The following is a 23,375-nucleotide window of genomic DNA, read 5'->3' as shown; positions in this document are numbered from 1 at the left end:
TGTCGTATGAGACTAATAGGATATACTGCAGATATATCGTCTGTCGTATGAGACTAATAGGATATACTGCAGATATATCGCCTGTCGTATGAGACTAATAGGATATACTGTAGATATATCGCCTGTCGTATGAGACTAATAGGATATACTGCAGATATATCGTCTGTCGTATGAGACTAATAGGATATACTGCAGATATATCGTCTGTCGTATGAGACTAATAGGATTTACTGCAGATATATCGTCTGTCGTATGAGACTAATAGGATATACTGCAGATATATCGTCTGTCGTATGAGACTAATAGGATATACGCAGATATATCGTCTGTCGTATGAGACTAATAGGATATACTGCAGATATATCGCCTGTCGTATGAGACTAATAGGATATACTGCAGATATATCGTCTGTCGTATGAGACTAATAGGATATACGCAGATATATCGTCTGTCGTATGAGACTAATAGGATATACGCAGATATATCGTCTGTCGTATGAGACTAATAGGATATACTGCAGATATATCGCCTGTCGTATGAGACTAATAGGATATACTGCAGATATATCGCCTGTCGTATGAGACTAATAGGATATACTGCAGATATATCGCCTGTCGTATGAGACTAATAGGATATACGCAGATATATCGTCTGTCGTATGAGACTAATAGGATATACGCAGATATATCGTCTGTCGTATGAGACTAATAGGATATACTGCAGATATATCGTCTGTCGTATGAGACTAATAGGATATACGCAGATATATCGTCTGTCGTATGAGACTAATAGGATATACTGCAGATATATCGTCTGTCGTATGAGACTAATAGGATTTACTGCAGATATATCGTCTGTCGTATGAGACTAATAGGATATACTGTAGATATATCGTCTGTCGTATGAGACTAATAGGATATACTGCAGATATATCGCCTGTCGTATGAGACTAATAGGATATACTGCAGATATATCGCCTGTCGTATGAGACTAATAGGATATACTGCAGATATATCGCCTGTCGTATGAGACTAATAGGATATACGCAGATATATCGTCTGTCGTATGAGACTAATAGGATATACTGCAGATATATCGTCTGTCGTATGAGACTAATAGGATATACTGCAGATATATCGCCTGTCGTATGAGACTAATAGGATATACTGTAGATATATCGTCTGTCGTATGAGACTAATAGGATATACTGCAGATATATCGCCTGTCGTATGAGACTAATAGGATATACTGTAGATATATCGTCTGTCGTATGAGACTAATAGGATATACTGTAGATATATCGCCTGTCGTATGAGACTAATAGGATATACTGCAGATATATCGTCTGTCGTATGAGACTAATAGGATATACGCAGATATATCGTCTGTCGTATGAGACTAATAGGATATACGCAGATATATCGTCTGTCGTATGAGACTAATAGGATATACTGCAGATATATCGTCTGTCGTATGAGACTAATAGGATATACTGCAGATATATCGCCTGTCGTATGAGACTAATAGGATATACTGCAGATATATCGTCTGTCGTATGAGACTAATAGGATATACGCAGATATATCGTCTGTCGTATGAGACTAATAGGATATACGCAGATATATCGTCTGTCGTATGAGACTAATAGGATATACTGCAGATATATCGCCTGTCGTATGAGACTAATAGGATATACTGCAGATATATCGTCTGTCGTATGAGACTAATAGGATATACTGCAGATATATCGTCTGTCGTATGAGACTAATAGGATATACTGCAGATATATCGCCTGTCGTATGAGACTAATAGGATATACTGCAGATATATCGTCTGTCGTATGAGACTAATAGGATATACTGTAGATATATCGCCTGTCGTATGAGACTAATAGGATATACTGCAGATATATCGCCTGTCGTATGAGACTAATAGGATATACTGCAGATATATCGTCTGTCGTATGAGACTAATAGGATATACTGCAGATATATCGCCTGTCGTATGAGACTAATAGGATATACTGCAGATATATCGTCTGTCGTATGAGACTAATAGGATATACTGCAGATATATCGTCTGTCGTATGAGACTAATAGGATATACTGCAGATATATCGCCTGTCGTATGAGACTAATAGGATTTACTGCAGATATATCGCCTGTCGTATGAGACTAATAGGATATACTGCAGATATATCGCCTGAGCTTTGCAGTGCGACAGCATATAGTGCCTTCTGGAAGGCCCCCATTGTTTTCCCATGACAGCCCTTAATCTAGTCAGTGGTCCCTCCTCCCAGTGTAAATCAGAGCTGATAAGATGGAAATAATGGCCTGCTGGCCTGGAACGGTGATATATGAGTTGTTTCTGACATGGCTGGATATCTAGTGGCTCCTTTCACCTCCATTGATTACATTAAATCAGATGAAATCATACCATTATTATTCAGTTATCATCAGGGACGTAGTGTTGGGTATACGCAGTGCTGTTTACACTTGTCATCTGTGTACGCCACCAATTCAGTTTGATTTGATAGCATTAGTGTTTACATAATGGTTGGTTACATCATGGCTTCCCTCCCTCTGTCCCCAGGCATCTGAACCTGTCTGTGCGTCCCAAGCAGCTCCCGGCTTTGGTGCGTAGCGGGGTCCCAGAGGCCCTCAGGGGAGAGGTGTGGCAGCTCCTGGCCGGTTGCCATAACAACGACCACCAAGTGGAGGAGTACCGCACCCTCATCACTAAGGTAGGCCTGACCCTTGAACCTTCATGGCAATAAATGTATTTCCTGTTACCAAGTCATTTACGTTTTCAATGGCTTTAGTTTTCCATGTGGACCAATTTATCGGTAAATTCTGAAAAGTTAACCAAGGGTTGATGCGTCTCCGCTTGGCACTCCGTATTAAGGAGACAGATTGGGGGTAAGGCCCTGCTATAGACTAGCGTCCTGTCCAGGGTGTGTACATCAAGCAGCCTCACGCTACAGAAACAGGAGATAGGGCTCCTGTCCTATGAGCAGTTCTGACTCGTACAAGCTAATGCTCGTACCAGGTCACTTACTATCCAAGGAGATTGTTCCATAGGGTTTTTATGGAGTGATATAGTTTTTTGTAGAATACGTTTCATTTTTTCATTTTTTCCCCCCATGTTATAGTGTTTTTAATTATGAAGGTGTTGATGTTCTTAGCTTTGTCCTTTGAAAATAGACATGTAAAAAGATTCTGGAGATGAGCATCATTAATATGTACCCATTGTTCCTCTTTAGTGCATTTAACTATATGTCTCAAGTAAAAGCTTTGGTTGGCGAGTTGATACAAATCCTAGTCTGGAAGGTTAAAACCCCCCTCAGACTTAGGAAGATGTAAAACTTTCCTATTTATTCCATGAGTTTTAATTGCCCGTATGAAGTCAGTTATGACAGAGTATACTTTTTTAAAGAATGTCTTCAGGGTGGTAATTGGCATTACCGAGAAAAAGTATAAACTTTGGGAACCATGCCATTCTGAAGAGGTGTATTCTACCTGTTAGATTTATGGGAAGATTGCTCCATTTAATTAGGTCTGCTTTCATATTGTTGAGTAATGGGGTAAAGTTATCTTTAAATGTTTGTTGTCACTTATTAAGCATCATAGGTATTTCATATTTTGTTTATGGTCCACTTAAAGGATTGCTGTTGAACAGGAGTTATTATTTTTCTTTTTCCTATTGCCATTATTTAGTTTTTTTCCACATTAAGTTTATATCTTGAGATTTTAGAGTATTCTGAAAATATTTTCAGCAGGGTGGGGCATTGAGTTTTCAATATTGGTCATGTACAGTTGAAGTCGGAAGTTTACGTACACCTTAGCCAAATACAAACTCAGTTTTTCACAATTCATGACATTTTAATCCTTGTAAAAATTCCCTGTTTTATGTCAGTTAGGATCACCACTTTATTTTAAGAACGTGAAATGTCAGAATAATAGTAGAGTGATTTATTTCAGCTTTTATTTATTTCATCACATTCCCAGTGGGTCAGAAGTTTACATACACTCAATTAGTATTTGGTAGCATTGCCTTTAAATTGATTAACTTGGGTCAAACGTTTCGGGTAGCCTTCCACAAGCTTCCCACAATAAGTTGGGTGAATTTTGGCCCATTCCTCCTGCTGCCAATGACTGGAATGGCCTCCTTGCTCGCACACGCTTTTTCAGTTCTGCCCACAAATTTTCTATAGGATTGAGGTCAGGGCTTTGTGATGGCCACTCCAATACCTTGACTTTGTTGTCCTTAAGCCATTTTGCCACAACTTTGGAGTTATGCTTGAGGTCATTGTCCATTGGAAGACCCATTTACGACCAAGCTTTAACTTTCTGACTGATGTCTTGAGATGTTGCTTCAATATATCCACATAATTTTAATTCCTCATGATGCCATCTATTTTGTGAAGTGCACCAGTCCCTCCTGCAGCAAAGCACCCTCACAACATGATGCTTCCACCCCGTGCTTCACAGTTGGGATGGTGTTCTTCGGCTTGCAAGTCTCCGCCTTTTTCCTCCAAACATAACGATGGTCATTATGGCCAAATAGTTCTATTTTTGTTTCATCAGACCAGAGGACATTTCTCCAAAAAGTACGATCTTTGTTCCCATGTGCAGTTGCAAACCGTAGTCTGGCTTTTTTATGGTGGTTTTGGAGCAGTGGCTTCTTCCTTGCTGAGAGGCCTTTCAGGTTATGTCGATATAGGACTTGCTTTACTGTGGATATAGATACTTTTGTACCTGTTTCCTCCAGCATCTTCACAAGGTCCTTTGCTGTTGTTCTGGGATTGATTTGCAATTTTCGCACGAAAGTACGTTCATCTCCAGGAGACAGAACACGTCTCCTTCCTGAGCGGGTATGACGGCTGCGTGGTCCTATGGTGTTTATACTTGTGTACTATTGTTTGTACAGATGAACGTGGTACCTTCAGGCGTTTGGAAATTTCTCCCAAAGATGAACCAGACTTGTGGAGGTCTACAATTGTTTTTCTGAGGTCTTGGCTGATTTCTTTAGATTTTCCCATGATGTCAAGCAAAAAGGCACTGAGTTTGAAGGTAGGCCTTGAAATACATCCACAGGTACACCTCCAATTGACTCAAATGATGTCAAATAGCCTATCAGAAGCTTCTAAATTCATGACATCATTTTCTGGAATTTTCCAAGCTGCTTAAAGGCACAGTCAACTTACTGTATGTAAACTTCTGAACCACTGGAATTGTGATACAGTGAATTATAAATGAAATAATCTGTAAACACTTGTTGGAACAATTACTTGTGTCATGCACAAAGTAGATGTCCTAACCGACTTGCCAAAACTATAGTTTGTTAACAAGATATTTGTGGAGTGGTTGAAAAACAAGTTATAATGACTCCAACCTAAGTGTATGTAAACTTCCACCTTCAACTGTATATCAGGTGATCGTCTGCAAGCTCGTAAACATATTCATGTTTATTAATACTGCGTGTATCAGTAGTCATTATTGATAAATCTACAGTGCCTTCGGAAAGTATTCAGACCCCTTTGACTTTTTCCACATTTTGTTAGGTTACAGCCTTATTCTAAAATGTATTTTAAAAAATCGCCTCATCAATCTTCACACAATACCCCATAATGACAAAGGGGAAAAAATGATTTTTTGACATTTTTGCAAATGTATAAAAAATTAAAAACAGAAATATCACATTTGCATAAGTTTTCAGACCCTTTACTCAGTACTTTGTTGAAGTACCTTTGGCAGCAATTACAGCCTCGAGTTTTCTTGGGTATGACGCTACAAGCTTGGCACACCTGTATTTGGGGAGTTTCTCCCATTCTTTTCTGCAGTTCTTCTCAAGCTCTTTCAGTTTGGATGGGGAGCATTGCTGCACAGCTATTTTCAGGCTACAGATGCAAGTGCTACGGGGCGATAGTCATTTAAGCAGGTTACCTTGGTGTTATTGGGTAGGGGGGCTATGGTTGTCTGGTATTTCAGTTGGTATTATAGACCAGGTCAGGGATATGTTGAAAATGTTAGTGAAGATCTTGAAGCTCTCGACCCCGCTCCACTACAGCCCCACCTTTAGTTCACGATCAGCTCCTTTGTCTTGTTGAGGTTAAGTGACAGGTTGTTGTCCTGGCACCACACTGACAGGTCTCTTGACCTCCTCCCTATAGGCTGCCTCATTGTAGTCAGCGCATATTCTGAGTACACATCCTGGTATTCCATTTGGCCTCACGGCTTTGTGAATGTTAACCTGTTTAAAGGTCTTACTTCATCAGCTACGGAGAGCGAGATCACACAGTTGTCCGGAACAGCTGGTGCTCTCATGCATGGTTCAGTGTTGCTTGCCTTGAAGCGAGCATAGATGGCATTTAGCTTGTCTGGTAGGTTTGCATCGCTGGGTAGCTCGCGGCTGGGTTTCCTGTTGTTGTCTGTGATAGTTTGCAAGCCCTGCCACATCTGTTCCAGCATCAGAGCCGACGTAGTAGGATTCGATCTTAGTCCTGTATTGACGCTTTGCCTGTTTGATAGCTCGTTGGAGGCCGCAGTGGGATTTCTTATAAGCATCTGGATTAGTGTCTCGCTCCTTGAAAGCGGTATCTCTAGCGTTTAGTTCAGTGTGGATGTTGTCTGTAGTCCATGGCTTCTGGTTGGGGTATGTACTGTAGGAACGACGTCATAGATGCACTTGTTAATGAAGCTGGTGACTTGGATGCATTTCTGTGTGTGGAGTAAAAGTGATCTAGAGTGTTGTTGCCTCCTAGTTGCACAGGTGACATGCGGGTAAAAATGAGGTAAAACGGATTTTAATGTCCTTGCATTAAAATCGCCGGCCATGAGAAACGCTGCCTCTGGATGTGCATTTTCTTGTTTGCTTATGGCCCAATACATCTTTTATTTTTATTTAATTTAACCTTCATTTAACTAGGCAAGTCAGTTAACAAATTCTTATTTACCTTGGCGGCCTACCTCCCCCTCGTTGACTGCGGTCATCGGTTTAGGGTGGTAAATAGACAGCTACAAAAAATATAGATGAAAACTCTTGGTAAATGGTAATGTACTTGAATAAGAAAGTGAGTTGTATTAAAACAATGGGTCAATGTTTTGACCTCTCTAATCGAACTCAATTTAATTATTACATTTAGTGGAAATAATAAACAGATTTTGTTTTAGAAGATTGTAGGACCAGCTCTTAATCATCTAAGTCTAAGTATTCATCTATGCAGTATTGGTGGAATGTAGATTTTGATCAATGTGAACAGTGATAAGGTTGTTGCTGATGCTTGATACCGTAGTTTGGTGTCATTGCTCCCTTCCTGTCACCTGTGTGTTATTCCACTTGGTTGTTCAGCAATGCACTCGTTTGCGGTGGGGTCTTGGCCGAGTTACTGTAAAGTCCTTTTGTGACTGCTGATGTAAAAAAAAGGGCTTTATGCCGTACATCTATTTGATTGATGGATTGATTGATTGAATGCTAGTTAGCCATAGAGATGATCTGCCATTTTGTGTCCTTGCATTGCGCACACAGGCAAATGAAGGAATCTGAGGTAAAAACCTCTCTCTTAAATCATCAAAGTGGAAGATGAAGGCTCACTTATGTACAATATCTCTCTCTGTGACAATCTCAAAATCTTAACAGCCATTTAAAGTCATTATGTCTTTCTTTCCGCCTAATTCGTCAATGTCCTATTTCTTCTTAATGTCATTTCTATGTTATGTGACTGCTGATCAGCCCCTCGTTAGGAGTTTGCACTAAGGTGGTGCTTGGCTGCGGTGTGCTGCAAGTTCTTTACTCACACTGTGGTAGGAGGTTGTGAGCTAAGTACCAGAGTCGTGTGTGTGTGTGCCTCTGGTAGAAGTGATGGATGGTAATGCTAAAACTTTTGTCAACTCTACTCACATTTAACATTCTGTCCTCCTGTACTATATCAAAGTGTCAACGTTTTCTTTCCACTGAGAGGATGACTGAACATTCAAGTTTAAAGTTGACCTTGACCAATGACTATGGCTCTTCTAAGGACATGCCAGCATTATACACAAACATTAACATAGAGGTTCAGTCTACTACTTATCACCATAGCAGACACCTCAGAATATAACATAACAGCTAGACAACTAATGCCGGGTGGACACTACACGACTTTCAAAATCCTAACATCGCTGAGCCTCTCACATTAAATGACCATCTTTCCTGTAGTTGTTTGTCTTGCCAACGTAGTGGTGCCACACTAAACGATTTTCACTTGGTCGTGAGGATTCTCCATACCACGCTGTCACGCGAAAACAATGATGTGATTAGATTTTACATAGCTAGAAAGAGCTGTGCCTCAAAGCAGGCTCATAAACGTTTTCAATCAGAAATGTAGGCTTGCCGTACAGAGTTGAAATATCTAGAAAACATTTTGAATGGAATAACATTGCTTGCGAACTTCAGAGCTGTAACAATTTGACAGTTTGGCTTTGGTTAAAGGCAAGTACAAAGGCATACTAGTAGTAGTCATGTCTCCTGCTCCAGAGTCTACACATCCTGGGTGATGCCAAACAACGGCATCATCTCAATGGCTTCTTCTCTGGCGAGCTCTCATTGGCTATTGCAGATCACCATTTTCAAAATGTGTCTTTGCACATCTCACACTACAAGAGCATAGCGAATGTTTTGCTGATAAAATCAAACATGTTTGAAAAGACAGGATTGGTAGCCCTCAGATTGAGCCTCTAACTGTTGCGCGCCCCGAGTAAGCAACGACATAGGGATTTTGTTTCTGATATTTAAAAAATACTGGTCTGGGACAGCTAAATCGGGGCCAAAATTGTGTAGTGTACACCCAGCTTAAGTCTACAGTACAACAACGATGTGCTAAGTAAGCATCCCATACGGTGTGAGCAGATCTTTTGTTGATCACACAGATATTGTGTAAAACTGTGGTAACCTAGTCGGCCCTGTTTGTTTGTTGGCTTGGTGTTGGGCAGTGTTTTTACTGGCCTCCGCATCAGTCATGTCAACTGGCATTATGTAAAGCCAGCATCCCGCGGTGCCCACGCCAGGCTCCTAGGTGGCAACAAGATGCCCCCCCACCCCCGCACTCCCATTCCTGTCTGGCCCCATCGTCCTCGCCTGTACCCCTGTCCCTGTCTCTATCCTTATCACCTGGGGTTTGTCCAAATGAACTTCATCGCATGCCGTTGCAGGACGTGTGTGTGTGCGCACGTGCGTCTGTCTGTGTTGTCGTAAGACATCACTAGCCCAGTATTGTTGGTGTATATAGGCCACCGTATCCTGCTGACTGTGGTAATGTTAAGATGGTGATGGAGTGATATTGATCTGGATGAGAGAGTAGACTTTACTTCACCGGGACGGTAGCTCTGTATTTTCTGTCAGACCATGGAGGTTTGTGGAGCACGCCTCAAATACGCACACACGCGCACACGCGCACACACACCCCTCCCCCATACATACAACACACACACAGATAAAAAGTGCTGAGACGATTGCTGCTTTATTTATCCTCCTCTAAGTAGAACTGCTTGTACCTGATGACTCGGGAGACACGAGACGTTCCCAGATCCAACCAGGTCACCGCTACTCACTGACGAGAGGAATCATCACGTTGGAATCATAAACACAACCTTTTTTTCCCTAAACAAAACGTTGTTTTATTTTATTATGGCCTTGGAATGTGAATGTGTGGCGTTCCCCACTCCTAAGTGCCTGGTGGTAACTTATTAAGGACTTATTAACTTATTAAGGACACAACTATTTTAGAATGAACATTATTCTCTGCATTGATGAACTAGAGTAGTACTTTGAATCCACATGTATGATTTGTTTCAGGTGGTCAATGCTAAAGGTATCCACAAGGATTTGATTTTGGAGGGTATTAGCCTAGTGACTACTGAGTGACTAAAACCATGCTGTACTGTAGCTAAATGAGAACCCTTATCTTTATGTGGTCTTTCTTTGCACTGATTGTAAGTCTTTGTACTGTTTGTAAGTAGGAAATAACATCCAAATGTGTCCCTGTACGTACAGGCTGTCCTCTTTTTCGCCCCCTCCCTCGCTCGCCTTCTCTCCCTCTCTCTCTCTTTCTCTCTGTCTCTGCTCTCATTTACTCTTTCTCACTCTTTCTCACTCTCTCTCGCCATCTCTGTCTCTGTCTCTCTCTCTGTCTTTGTGTCTGTTCAATAAAACATTATAGGGGCTTTATTGGCTTGGGAAACATGTTTACATGGCCAACGCAAGTGAAAAAACAAAACAGCAACAATCAGACAGTAACAGTAAACATTACACACACAAAAATAAAATGATTAGCAGTTTAAAATGTTACATTAGCTATACTTTATGTAGTGTTGTGATGATGTGCAAATAGTAGAATGTATGAATGACAGGGGGAAATAAATACTGCTGGGATTGTATTTCGCCTAACAGATACGGGAGTCAAAATGTGATTTGTTTTGAATTCAAATGATTTGTGGGTTTGTTGAGTCAATTAGACCATGTGCATTTCATGCAAAAAAAGAATGATATTTCAGAATTTTTAGGCAAGTTAGCTGGCTAACTCATTGATCCTGCTTTGTAGTATTATACCCCTGTGGAGGTTGACGTTTGTGTGGTTGATTCATCTGTGATTTTTCTACATGTAAAGGCTCTACCAGCTCACAACCATGAATGAAATCCTCATGGTGTTTTTCCTAACCCCCATCAGATGCATTGATAACACGCTGCCATGTGGAGAGTCATTTGTCTTGCACATTGCTGTTGACAAAATGTCCATCCTTGAATACACAATGCTCTACATTAGGTTTATAGTAGACTCTCTCTCGACGGTCACTCTGACTGGCAAAGTGAATCTACGGAGGTCTAATAGCCTGACCTTATGTGAACTTCTGTGTTGGGTTTAACAACCACTATTCTGTTCCTCTCTCTGCACTCCACCATTGTACTTGATTCAATTGTATTGGCAACAGGAAATACCAGCGTATCTGATCCGCATTCTATTTCAGGTTTCAGCCACGTTACCATGTGGTCCTAAAAAGTCAAGTAAGGAATCACTGTGGGTACAAAAGAGATAGATCTATCCAACGAATCCTAACAAAGTACATAGTACCTCCACATAACTTGAAATCTAAATAGCCTATTCCTGAGTTTCAGTTATAATAGTTTGTGGGTGCAAGATATGATTTAGCCTTTTCAGGTAATCCTGACTACTATCCACAGAGGTATGGGTTTAAATAATACTGAGTTTCAGTTATGATACACTAACTGCAGCCTGCATGGAGTTATTGTATGACCCCAAATGGCACCCAATTATCTACAGTTTCCTACCTTTAACCAGAACCCTATGGGGCCCTGGTCAAAAATAGTTCACTGCATTGGGATTAGGGTGCCATTTTGGAAAGAATAGAAAAAAAACGTTATTGTCTTTGGCATCACCTCACATCTGCTGCCATGTTGTGTTGCTACCATGTTGTTGTCATGTGGTGTTGCAACCATGCTGTGTTGTCATGTGTTGCTGCCGTGCTGTGTTGCTACCATGTTGTTGTCATGTGGTGTTGCAACCATGCTGTGTTGTCATGTGTTGCTGCCGTGCTGTGTTGCTACCATGTTGTTGTCATGTGGTGTTGCAACCATGCTGTGTTGTCATGTGTTGCTGCCGTGCTGTGTTGCTACCATGTTGTTGTCATGTGGTGTTGCAACCATGCTGTATTGTCATGTGTTGCTGCCGTGCTGTGTTGTTGTCTTAGGTCTCTCTTTATGTAGTGTTGTCTCTCTTGTCGTGATGTGTGTTTTTGTCCTATTTTTTAAAAAAAATATCCCCGTGGGAGGCCTTTTGGTAGGCCGTCATTGTATATAAGAATTCGTTTTTAACTGACTTTCCTAGTTAAATAAAGGTTCAATACAAAATAGAATAAAATAAACATTAAAAAGATCACATACATTGTCACATCAGACACCTTTAAACCAGTCGGTCCATCATTCTGCATACACTAACAACATAGAGGATATTGATACATTCACTCACAACTGACCGCTGCCCCAACTGCACTGGATAGATAGCTACATATAGCAATAGAATTTACATTGCATTTAGTAGCTCAGTGGAGGCTCCTCCGAGGAGGAAGGGGAGGACCATCCTCCTCAGTGAACTTCTTAAAAATACAATTGTGAAACATTAAAGTTATCCTTTTTAAATAAAACTATATTAAATATATTCACATGACACCAAATAATAGCTTCCGTCCTCCTCTGGGTACATTGACTTCAATATAAAACCTAGGAGGCTCATGGTTCTCACACCCTTCTATAGACTTACACAGTAATTACGACAACTTCCAGAGGACGTCCTCCAACCTATCAGAGCTCTTGTCGTCCACCCTACAGCTAGTTAGCACTGCAGTGCATAAAATGTGGTGAGTAGTCGACTCAGAGCGAAAGACAATAGTTGAACAGTTTTGAACAAATTAATTTCTTCAAAAATGGAGGAGAGAGAGATTTCGTTGTATTTTTTTCACTTACTTAGCTAGCGTATGCAGGTAGCTAGTTTAGCCTACTGAAACAGAGAGGGATACTATGTTAGCTAGATGGCTATCCAACAATGGAACTCTTCCTAGTCAAGTTAAGCTTTTGGTTTTATTAATGTATTACCACAGGGGTCAGCCGGTGTAACTGCTTGCTGCTGACTGTACACTGTACTGCATGATTGTAGCGAGTTTACTAACGCCTTCGTTCCAGTAGCTATGTTGACTATGACGTTAATATGTTGACAATGATAGCAGTTAGCGGTATGAAGGTTTGGCTTAAAGTTTTTTTTTGCCTGGTCACAGACAGCTGATGTGTTGTGCACTGAAGTCCACAAGCGAAGGGAAAAGGTGAGTGGAGGAGAGTGTGTAGATGCAAGAAGTCATTATATAACGATCAAAGGTATCATGCTGTTTGTATGTGGCTGCTATGAAAGTGAAGTGTGTTTGTGATCAGTGGTGTATTCATTCCGCCGATTCTGTTGAAAAACGTTTCTTAAACGAAATGAGGATATACATATCTGAATTTGTCCAATAGAAACTCTCGCTTGCAACTGTTGGATTAATGATTACACCCTAGATCAGCTAGATGCAGGCAGGAGTGTGCAAAGCGGTATTGAATGTGTCACTGTCTGTCACCTTTATTACTATTACTAATGTCTCTCGACCTGTGAACCTACATTTTCACCTGTCATTCATAGGCTGGTTGTAACAACCTCATGATGAGTACAGGGAACATTTCAGTATCATGTAGTAGCCTAAACCTATTACTGTTACATTGAACTGGGTGAATGGAATATGAATGACAGACATCCAATATGCTGTAATAGAAATAAGGACATGCTCATAAAACAAAATGATCGTCCTCCATCTTAAACGGCACTGACCTCCAATGAATCAGCATCACACTTTCCAAGTCTAACAGTATACACTGTGTCTGACGCACGTCTAGAAACCTCTGTGTTTGGCTGGGCACTAAGGGCTATCCCCTACAGCAGTTTCCCCAATCAGCTTTATCATCATCCTTTTCCTTTTCCTCCTCGCCAGATTTGGGGCTTGATGACACGAGATCCTCCATGACAGAAACAGGATGTTCTCTCATGGTGCTGCTGTTGTACAGAATGGCTGAACCTGAGGGTATTTCCACAGAGATTCTAGAAGTTTTCTATGTTATGATACATTCACTGTTTTTCAGACCAAACAGAACCCATGTCTTAACCTGTGGCTGACACCTCTTCTTCCTCCTCCTCTACCTCCTCATCATCCTCCACCACCTCCTCCTCTTCCTCCAATACATCGTCTTCCTCCTCTTTGTCCACAGCCTCCTCTTCCTCGTCCTGTTGGTGTCTGGTGCTGTCCACATGCTTGTCTGCTGTGTTATTTGGTTACGGTGGACTGGGAGGGGGTTCTACTGGCGTACGTTCTCTCTCGTTATAAAGCCTGTGGCCGTGTGCTGGTTGGATGGCAGTTGGCTACGCAAGCACCCATTCACCGCACTACCACACACAGCCCCCTCCCCCCACCCAGCCCATATATCCATACTGCCTCCAGATGTGTCCCAGTCCTTCTGTCCATAAACAGAGACCATAGAGGTCAGAGACCATAGAGGTCAGACACAGTGCCGCTGCTGAGGCCCTGGCCCCACGCACGTCACCTCACCCCACGCTGTTAGGGAAAACAAACGCTCCCACAATGACCTGCCTGTTCTCTCAGACTCTCCTGTCGGTCTGTCTTTCTGTGTTTGTCTGTGTTTGTGTCTGCTCCAGGCCCACAGGACACACCCTTTAAAAAAACCTGCCTGTTCTCTCAGACTCTCCTGTCGGTCTGTCTTTCTGTGTCTGTCTGTGTGTGTGTGTTTGCCCCAGGCCCACCACACCACAGAACGTTAAGACCGGGAGTCCGTCACTATCCTGAAGCATCATTCTGTCAGAGTCAACCCTCCAATTCTTCCAAGAATTTAAGAGGTTTTCTACCTGGAGGGTTGTGGAACTTGGGTTCCTTTGTTGTTGTTATTAAGTCTGTTGTATGTTAGATGTATTATCATACAAAGCCAGTTGATCATGTCAAAGTCAGCTGAGTCTCTGTCGATATGGTTTTGATTTGTTTACAACATGCTCAGGATTAACCTAGCTGGGCAGGTTGCTTTTTAGCTGTTGAAATTAGCTGAATGTTTATGTGTGTGTGTGACTTAATTCAGATGTATTAATTATTGTGGATTGTTAAATGTATTTGGCATTAGACAACATGCTAACTGAGTGAGGGTCATTTAGTAGACCGGTAGACTTACCTAGCTGGTTGTGCCATCTGTATCTGAACCTAGCTAGCACTAGCCTGTTGTGCTACAGTGCCCCTGTTGTGCTACAGTGCCCCTGTTGTGCTACAGTGCCCCTGTTGTGCTACAGTGCCCCTGTTGTGCTACAGTGCCCCTGTTGTGCTACAGTGCCCCTGTTGTGCTACAGTGCCCCGGTCGTGCTACAGTGCCCCTGTTGTGCTACAGTGCCCCTGTTGTGCTACAGTGCCCCTGTCGTGCTACAGTGCCCCTGTCGCCTGTCGTGCTACTGTGCCCCTGTTGTGCTACAGTGCCCCTGTCGCCTGTCGTGCTACTGTGCCCCTGTTGTGCTACAGTGCCCCTGTCGTGCAACAGTGCCCCTGTCGCCTGTCGTGCTACAGTGCCCCTGTCGTGCTACAGTGCCCCTGTCGTGCTACAGTTCTCTCTCTCTGTCTCTCGCGTCATCTCTCTCTCTCTTCCTCCCATCCCTCCATCTCTCTCTCTCCATCTCTATCCATATCTCTCTCTCTCATTCATTCATTCATTCATTCTTCCATTCATTCATTCATTCATTCTTCCATTCATTCATTCTTCCATTCATTCATAATGGATGAGCCCAGTCTTGTATATTATAAATATAGCCTCTATATTTAGCCTCTGGTGTGTGCAGAGCAGAGGAGAGAGGTGCGTGTCCGACTCTGGTGGTGCAGAGCAGAGGAGAGAGGTGCGTGTCCGACTCTGGTGGTGCAGTGGAGAGAGGTGTGTGTCCGACTCTGGTGGTGCAGAGGAGAGAGGTGCGTGTCCGACTCTGGTGGTGCAGAGGAGAGGAGAGAGGTGCGTGTCCGACTCTGGTGGTGCAGCAGGGTGGTGTAGCTTCATCACGCTACATCCATCTCTCTGCCACGAGGCCTGATGAGACACTGCAGAACTAACAAAGACATCCGGACCGTGACAGACACACTGCGGTAGAGATGGACGGACGGCGGAGAGACAGACAGTGATGTGTCTGGGAAGAAACTCAAAGACAATGCAGTCAGTCATTGTGGGACAGACCAGTAGGCAACATCTAAGTCATGCTCCCTCAGTCTGACCAATGACAAGTCTTTCATCTTCATTATTCATTGTTTTTACGTGAGGAAGGGTTGTCATTGGAGAGAAGAGGAATGTCCTCAACCAACTTGAGAAAAGGTGCAACCAAAAAATAAATGAGCTTAAGAAAGGAAAAGGCACAACTCGCAATTCAAAACTTGACGTTTTTAATTGTGACGGTTTCGGCCGTCATCGGCCTACATCTGTGGGAAGTATGACTGGACTGTGTTGTGATGAGCGTCTTCAGTTCAGACACACTGTGGTCCTCAGAGCAGAAGACACGCTGTGGTCCTCAGAGCAGAAGACACGCTGTGGTCCTCAGAGCAGAAGACACGCTGTGGTCCTCAGAGCAGAAGACACGCTGTGGTCCTCAGAGCAGAAGACACGCTGTGGTCCTCAGAGCAGGAGACGCGCTGTGGTCCTCAGAGCAGGAGACGCGCTGTGGTCCTCAGAGCAGAAGACGCGCTGTGGTCCTCAGAGCAGGAGACGCGCTGTGGTCCTCAGAGCAGAAGACACGCTGTGGTCCTCAGAGCAGAAGACACGCTGTGGTCCTCAGAGCAGAAGACACGCTGTGGTCCTCAGAGCAGAAGACACGCTGTGGTCCTCAGAGCAGGAGACGCGCTGTGGTGCTCAGAGCAGGAGACGCGCTGTGGTGCTCAGAGCAGAAGACGCGCTGTGGTCCTCAGAGCAGAAGACGCGCTGTGGTCCTCAGAGCAGAAGACGCGCTGTGGTCCTCAGAGCAGAAGACACGCTGTGGTCCTCAGAGCAGGAGACGCGCTGTGGTCCTCAGAGCAGAAGACGCGCTGTGGTCCTCAGAGCAGAAGACACGCTGTGGTCCTCAGAGCAGAAGACACGCTGTGGTCCTCAGAGCAGGAGACGCGCTGTGGTGCTCAGAGCAGGAGACGCGCTGTGGTCCTCAGAGCAGGAGACGCGCTGTGGTCCTCAGAGCAGGAGACGCGCTGTGGTCCTCAGAGCAGGAGACGCGCTGTGGTCCTCAGAGCAGGAGACGCGCTGTGGTCCTCAGAGCAGGAGACGCGCTGTGGTCCTCAGAGCAGGAGACGCGCTGTGGTCCTCAGAGCAGGAGACGCGCTGTGGTCCTCAGAGCAGGAGACGCGCTGTGGTCCTCAGAGCAGGAGACGCGCTGTGGTCCTCAGAGCAGGAGACGCGCTGTGGTCCTCAGAGCAGGAGACGCGCTGTGGTCCTCAGAGCAGGAGACGCGCTGTGGTCCTCAGAGCAGAAGCTAAATGAAGGAAAAGCATCTGGCGATGCAGCCTAATGAGAAGCAGGTGTATAAGAGATGACACACACACACACTTCAATGAAGGGCCTTGAGGAAAAGAGTGCATGTAAACACACTCATCTCGCACAGTGAGTCCCCTGAGGGACACTAGCTATATATTAATACAAATCACATAAGCCATTCTTAAACATGTTGTAAACTCTGGAAGTATGGTCTTAAATGTCAATGTGGTATTGTTTTATTGATATGCTGCATGTTAGTGGGAGGTGCTAGTTCAGGCTGACCTGCTAATGTTGGCCAGCGCCCACAGCCTCACAGGCTTTTACTGGGAGCACATTCAATGACTGCAAACATGTGTCGTTTGAGTGTTTCTGTGCTGTTTGCGGTAAAAGTTTAACAAAAATACAAATTCCTTCACAAGATAGACAATAAAGTTTGAAAAGACAGATATGCTAAAATACAGTGTACTCCCAATGCCCTGCTCATGTCTTGTTATGGTTTTTCACTAAATCTTATAAAGTCAGGATCTCCCACAATACAGTTTGTGATAGGAAAGCCCTGTCCTGGCTGCTAAGACAATTAATATAACAATACACAGTACATATAGCTAAGTTCCAAAAACACATGAGTATTTATTTGATTTAGCATCAACTGGGTGAGACCAAGGACAAAAGGCACAGATAACATCCACTGATGTCATTTCAACAATGCGAAAATGTGTGAATCTGAGAGAGTTCGCTTAGAGCTAACGAGGTACTATGTGTGTCAGTCAAGCAATGAGGAACAATTGGGATTGGAGTTTCGGTTAACTTCCTGATTAACTTCATAAAAATGGAAGTGAAACTCCAACCATGGTATTTGGGAGAGCGAGGACATTGTTTGTATTATAGGAGTGCACAAATGACCCAATATTAAAACCTATATGGCTGCAGACAGAAACATATGCTATCAAAACCGCTAGAATCCAAATGTGGTTATATACATCCTAAAGGTATCTAACAAGAAGAGAGATAGGGAGAAAGGGCCTTTTTAACATGAGACTGGTATGACCATAATGCACCAGGTGTTTCTAGATAAGACGGTGTGTGTATATGAGAGAGAGGTGGTGTGTGTGGGAGTTAGATAGTGGAGGCAGGGGTATGCTGTGTGCAGCCAGCCAGCCAGTCAGTCATGGGATGAACGAGTGAGACTTGTGTACCCACAGCTGCTTACTGGCTGGAGCCAGGGGGAGGAGTGTCTCTGCCCTGCCTGCTGCAGAGAGAGAGAGAGAGGTAGTTAGAGAGAGCAGAGCGTGAGAGAAACAAGACTGAATCCGCTCCACAGAAGAGGAGAGCAAGGGAAAGGGACAGAGAGAGAGGTTGGGGTCGCTGCATCGGTATGCCTGCTCTCTCATTTCCAATCCACACGCTGCTGCCTTTCTGAGTAGACCCAGACTCTCTGTTTGAAATGCCAATCACCTCCTTGAGGCTGCGCCTTCTTCCTCATTCATTTACATTTATACTCCCCTTTCCCTGCGTGAGGGAGACCGGGAGTGCCTAAGACATTCGTGGAGGATCATTTCTGCTGAAGTTGCTGTGAAGAAATTACTGGGCGGTTTCTGCTCTTTGGACGCAATCTGCCTGATCTTTCCGTGTGGAGAGGACACAAAGTCTCTGGAAACATCGAACTCTATATCACCTGGAATATTTGAGAATTTGTGACTGCGTTTTTTAGAGACATACAGGAATTCCTGTAAGCCAAGACGATCAAACTTGTTGACAGTTTTCTATATTTTCCCTGCTACTCTTGCAGGGCAGGCACACAGCGCAGCACGTGTTGTCTTTGTCTTTTCTGAGGACAGAACCTGAGGTGTAGAAGGATAGGCTGCCAGAGTATTTGTCCTCTATCTGTGTGCGTCTGTGTGATTGAGAACCGTCTGTGTCTGCACAGTGAGGGATGCCCTGGGGGACTCCCAGGTCCTGGTCGGGGACGAGGGCTAGTCTTCACGTTGCTGCTGACATGGCAGAGGGTACACGGCTCCTCTCTCTCGGCCACCAGCCTGATCTGCTGCTGAGCTAGGACCAGGACTAGGACCAGGACTAGGACCAAGACTAGCTACGGACCAGCCCCTGCCAAGCCCCCTGTCTCTGAGTCTAGGATCAAACCAGTCAAGGATCTTTCTGGAGCCTCCTGCCTTCTGCCGGTTGATCTGGTTTCAGACCAGGAGCTTTCAGAAGGCTCTCTGGCTGCAAGATGATGAACTCTTCCCTGGACCTGCTGGAGCTTGAGCTCCTCAACCTGAGCGGCCCTCCTTTCTGCCTCCTGGACGTGGGCTACAGCCAGATCTTAAGCACCTGTCTACTGGAGGTAGCCATCATCCTGCTGCTCACCGTCCTCATCATCTCTGGCAACCTGGTGGTGATCTTTGTGTTCCACTGTGCTCCTCTTCTCCACCACCACACAACCAGTGCCTTCATCCAGACCATGGCCTACGCAGACCTGTTGGTGGGTGTCAGCTGCCTCATCCCCTCCCTGTCCCTCCTCCACCACCTGAAAGGCCTGGACGAGGAGCTGACCTGTAAGGTGTTTGGTTACATGGTTTCCGTGTTGAAGAGCGTTTCCATGGCGTCACTGGCGTGTGTTAGCGTGGACCGCTACATGGCGATAACACGGCCTCTGTCGTACGCTACCTTGGCGACGCCGTGCCGGATCCGCGGGTGCATCCTCCTCATCTGGGTCTACTCCGCCCTTGTCTTCCTGCCCTCCTTCTTCGGCTGGGGGAAGCCCGGCTACCACGGCGACGTGGTGGAGTGGTGCGCGGTGGAGTGGGAGACGAGGCCACTCTTCACATCGTTCATTGTGGCGCTGCTCTACGCGCCAGCCGCCATGACGGTCTGCTTCACCTATGTCAACATCTTCCGGATCTGCCGACAGCATACGAGGGAGATCAGCGAGCGCCGCGCCCGCTTCGGCCCACAGGAAGGCTCTCTGGGACAGGATGGCCAGCCGCAGCATGCGCCGGCGTGCACGGACAAACGCTACGCCATGGTGCTGTTCCGCATCACCAGCGTCTTCTACCTCCTCTGGCTTCCCTATATCCTGTATTTCCTGCTGGAGAGCGCTGGGATCTACAGTCACCCTGCCGCCTCGTTCATCACCACCTGGCTGGCTATCAGCAACAGCTTCTTTAACTGTCTGATCTATAGTCTGTCCAACAGTGCCTTCAGGAAGGGTTTAAAACGCCTCTGTTCGTTCTGTGTGCAGCGCGTGGACAGTAAGAAGTCCTTCAGCCCCTCACCAGGGTATGGACAGGGGCCCATCTGCACACGCTCCACATGCCATGTCTAGGATCTCCCAGGGAGCCTTGTGGCGGTTGAGTCAGAGTATCGTGTTGTTATAGCACTAAGCATGTCCCATACTGATGCTGAGCTAAAGGGAACAGGCTCCACAGGGAGTTGTGTTGCTGCAGATGCTGCTGTTTCTCCACAGTTGAAGGTTTGTTGGAGGGTTACGTCCCTGGCCACAGCTGCCACTGACGTGATCGTCTCCAGGGCCTGAGAGCTGTGAGACCCGCTTGGGAAGTACAGCCAAGGCTCAGCCCCAGCCATGAGAGAGGTGGGATGTGGAGTTACCCTAACCTTTGACTCCTGATATAGATGACGGCGTTATGGCTACGTTGTTTCAGCGTGTGAGAGTTGAGGTGACTGAAGACCTCCCTTCTGACAGTACTTGCCAAAAATACAAACTGTAAGAACACATGTTGTTTTAGGGGAGGTTTTTTTCTGGGACTCTATCTTCCTAGCAGTTTGTGAAACTATTTGTATTTGTGCTATTACTACAATGTATAGAATGCAAAAAAGGACTCACGTTATTTAAAGGTCCAATGCAGTCAAAATTAAGTTTTTCCTGTTACATTTACAGTTTAGTAATTTAGCAGGCGCACTTATCAAGAGCGAATTACAATTAGCGGATTCATCTTAAGACAGCTAGGTGAGACAAGAACACATCACAGTCGTATCAAGTACATTTTCCCTCAACAAAGTAGCTATCAGCAAAGTCAGTGCCAGTGAAACACTGTGAGAGTTATTTAAGATGCTCTTCAAAGAGGTGGGGTTTCAGACGTTTCAGAAAGATGGGCTGTCCTGACTTCAGGGGGAAGCTGGTTCCACCATTGGGGTGCCAGGACAGACAAGAGCTCTGACTGAGCTGAGCAGGAACTTCCCTCCCGTTGGGGTGGGAGAGCCAAGAGACCAGAGGTGGCAGAACGGAGTGCTCGGGATGGGGTGTAGGGTTTGATCAGAGCCTGAAGGTAGGGAGAGCCAAGAGACCAGAGGTGGCAGAACGGAGTGCTCGGGATGGGGTGTAGGGTTTGATCAGAGCCTGAAGGTAGGGAGAGCCAAGAGACCAGAGGTGGCAGAACGGAGTGCTCGGGATGGGGTGTAGGGTTTGAACATAGCCTGAAGGTAGGGAGGGGCAGTTCCCCTTGCTCCTCCGTAGGCAAGTACCAGGGTCTTGAAGATTATGTGAGCTTCGACTGGATGCAAGTAGAGTGAGCGGGGTTACAAGGAGAACATAGCAAGGTTGAGCCCCAGGCAGGCTGCGGCATTTATAATCTACAACTATTATAGTAAGGTACTTAATTGTTACCCAGAAATGATTTGATGTTAATTTAAAAACAGCTGCATTGGGCCTTTAAAAAAACGGAGAAACACTTGATTGCTGCTTTCTTATGCCTAGCTGAGTGGAGCTGTCAATAACAACTTATTTAAATGTTTGCCCTTGTGGTTTTTACGGAAACAGATTATTTACAACATTGTGCGCTGAGGGGTGCAACAACCTCAAACTCTGAAGAGAAGCAAGTAGGTCTACATCATTTATTTACATCTGGGTTGTTCTGAGGCAGAGAAAGGGAGGACAGCTGACTTTGTTTAGCTGTTCAAACACCAGGATTATTAGTAGAGCCTGACCGATATATCGGTTCACCGATATTATTGGCTGATGTTGGCCTTTTAACACTGTATATGCTGATAATTCCACCGATAAACAATGTTCAATGAATAGGATGGGAAAAAATGATGGATGATTGCGGCTGTTCCCATGAAGTGTTATTCATTTCACAGTGTAAGAAATCATCATTTGAAGTGTATTTCTTGGACGGCAATTTATGAGAATTCAGTGTGGAAAAGAGTATATCGGCAGATATATCAGTAAGTTTTGTCACCCCAAAAATCCGAATCGTATCGGATCCCCAAAAAAACATTGGTCGGACTTTAATTAGTAGTCCCAGTTGAACTAGTTTACTACTGAGGGATCAGTGTAATCATTGACTGGATGACTCTTGTTTCGACAAACTTCCTCATCATCAGAGCCTGTCTGGCTCTGTAACCAAACTACATTCCACTTCACTTATGAGGAGAATGTGGTCGTTGGGTCAAAGCAGAAGGTTATAGAGAAGTGATTAAGCGCCAGAATAGTTGATCATCTCCAAAGCTTTGCCCCACATATGTGATCTGTTCTAGTCTAGGAGTATCTGCTGCTATACCGATGGGGCTGGAGCACAGGAAGGGTTGGGAATCATTAAATCAACCTCACATCTCAGTCTTAACGTTAATGACAGTGAATGTTGATTGTGAGTACTGAGAATGCTGTGAGCTGCTGTTAGCTGAGGAACATCTGCCTCTGGCTGGGTGTCGTAAACGTCTTGTCCGTCTGTCGGCCACACTCCACCTTTCTCCTCCTGCTCATTACATCACAGAAAGCCAGGGGGGAAAAGAGGGAGAAAGAGCAGAATAGCAGCTTTGGAGTGAGAGAGAGCCCTAAGATAAACATTATGGCCGCAGTAATACTGTGCCACACACACATGAGGTAATGTGGGACGTTAAACAGCACCACTGTATGTCCAGACCCAGATGCTTCAAGACATTTCACTTTTACAGCCGGGGCCACAACACTACAGTATAAAACAGGCTGGTTCAGACCAGGCTGTTCCAAATGGAACCCTATGTAGTGCTCAAGTGTTTTTAAACAAATGTTACTGGATATTTATTAGACTTTTTCACGTGTTTTGGCTTCTTGTCACTTTTATCTCTTTAGTACTCTGACATTTGGGAGCAAATATACAACGGACACAGTGGCTTTATTTTCCTAGTGGACCAAAGTTGAATATTTATTGGATTTTGTATATTTGAAGAAGAAAGAGACAGAATGAGAGATATCAAGAAAAAGAAAGTGTGATTCAGGTTGATTACTTTTCTTTATGGATGTTTTCCTGTTAGGAATGTTG

General features: G+C 44.5%; 2 protein-coding genes across 3 annotated transcripts in view; both read left to right on the top strand.

The window, feature by feature from the left end:
• LOC120044909 (rab GTPase-activating protein 1-like) overlaps nt 1-23,375 on the top strand; it is a 161,748-nt gene that overhangs the window by 63,794 nt on the left and 74,579 nt on the right. For both annotated transcript variants that reach the window (XM_038989642.1, XM_038989640.1), the window contains one exon: nt 2,593-2,743. In XM_038989642.1, the coding sequence (XP_038845570.1) occupies nt 2,593-2,743 (151 nt within the window). The remainder of the gene's footprint in view (nt 1-2,592; nt 2,744-23,375) is intronic.
• On the top strand, nt 19,346-20,440 carry LOC120044167 (probable G-protein coupled receptor 21). The gene has a single exon (XM_038988752.1). It carries the CDS (start codon nt 19,346-19,348, stop codon nt 20,438-20,440), a length of 1,095 nt encoding a protein of 364 aa, XP_038844680.1.

This window comes from Salvelinus namaycush, chromosome 3 (assembly GCF_016432855.1).
Source record: "Salvelinus namaycush isolate Seneca chromosome 3, SaNama_1.0, whole genome shotgun sequence".
In the NCBI taxonomy this organism is placed as follows: domain Eukaryota; kingdom Metazoa; phylum Chordata; class Actinopteri; order Salmoniformes; family Salmonidae; genus Salvelinus; species Salvelinus namaycush.
The sequence above is the reverse complement of the archived record's forward strand: the minus strand, read 5'-3'. Positions and strand labels throughout refer to the sequence as shown.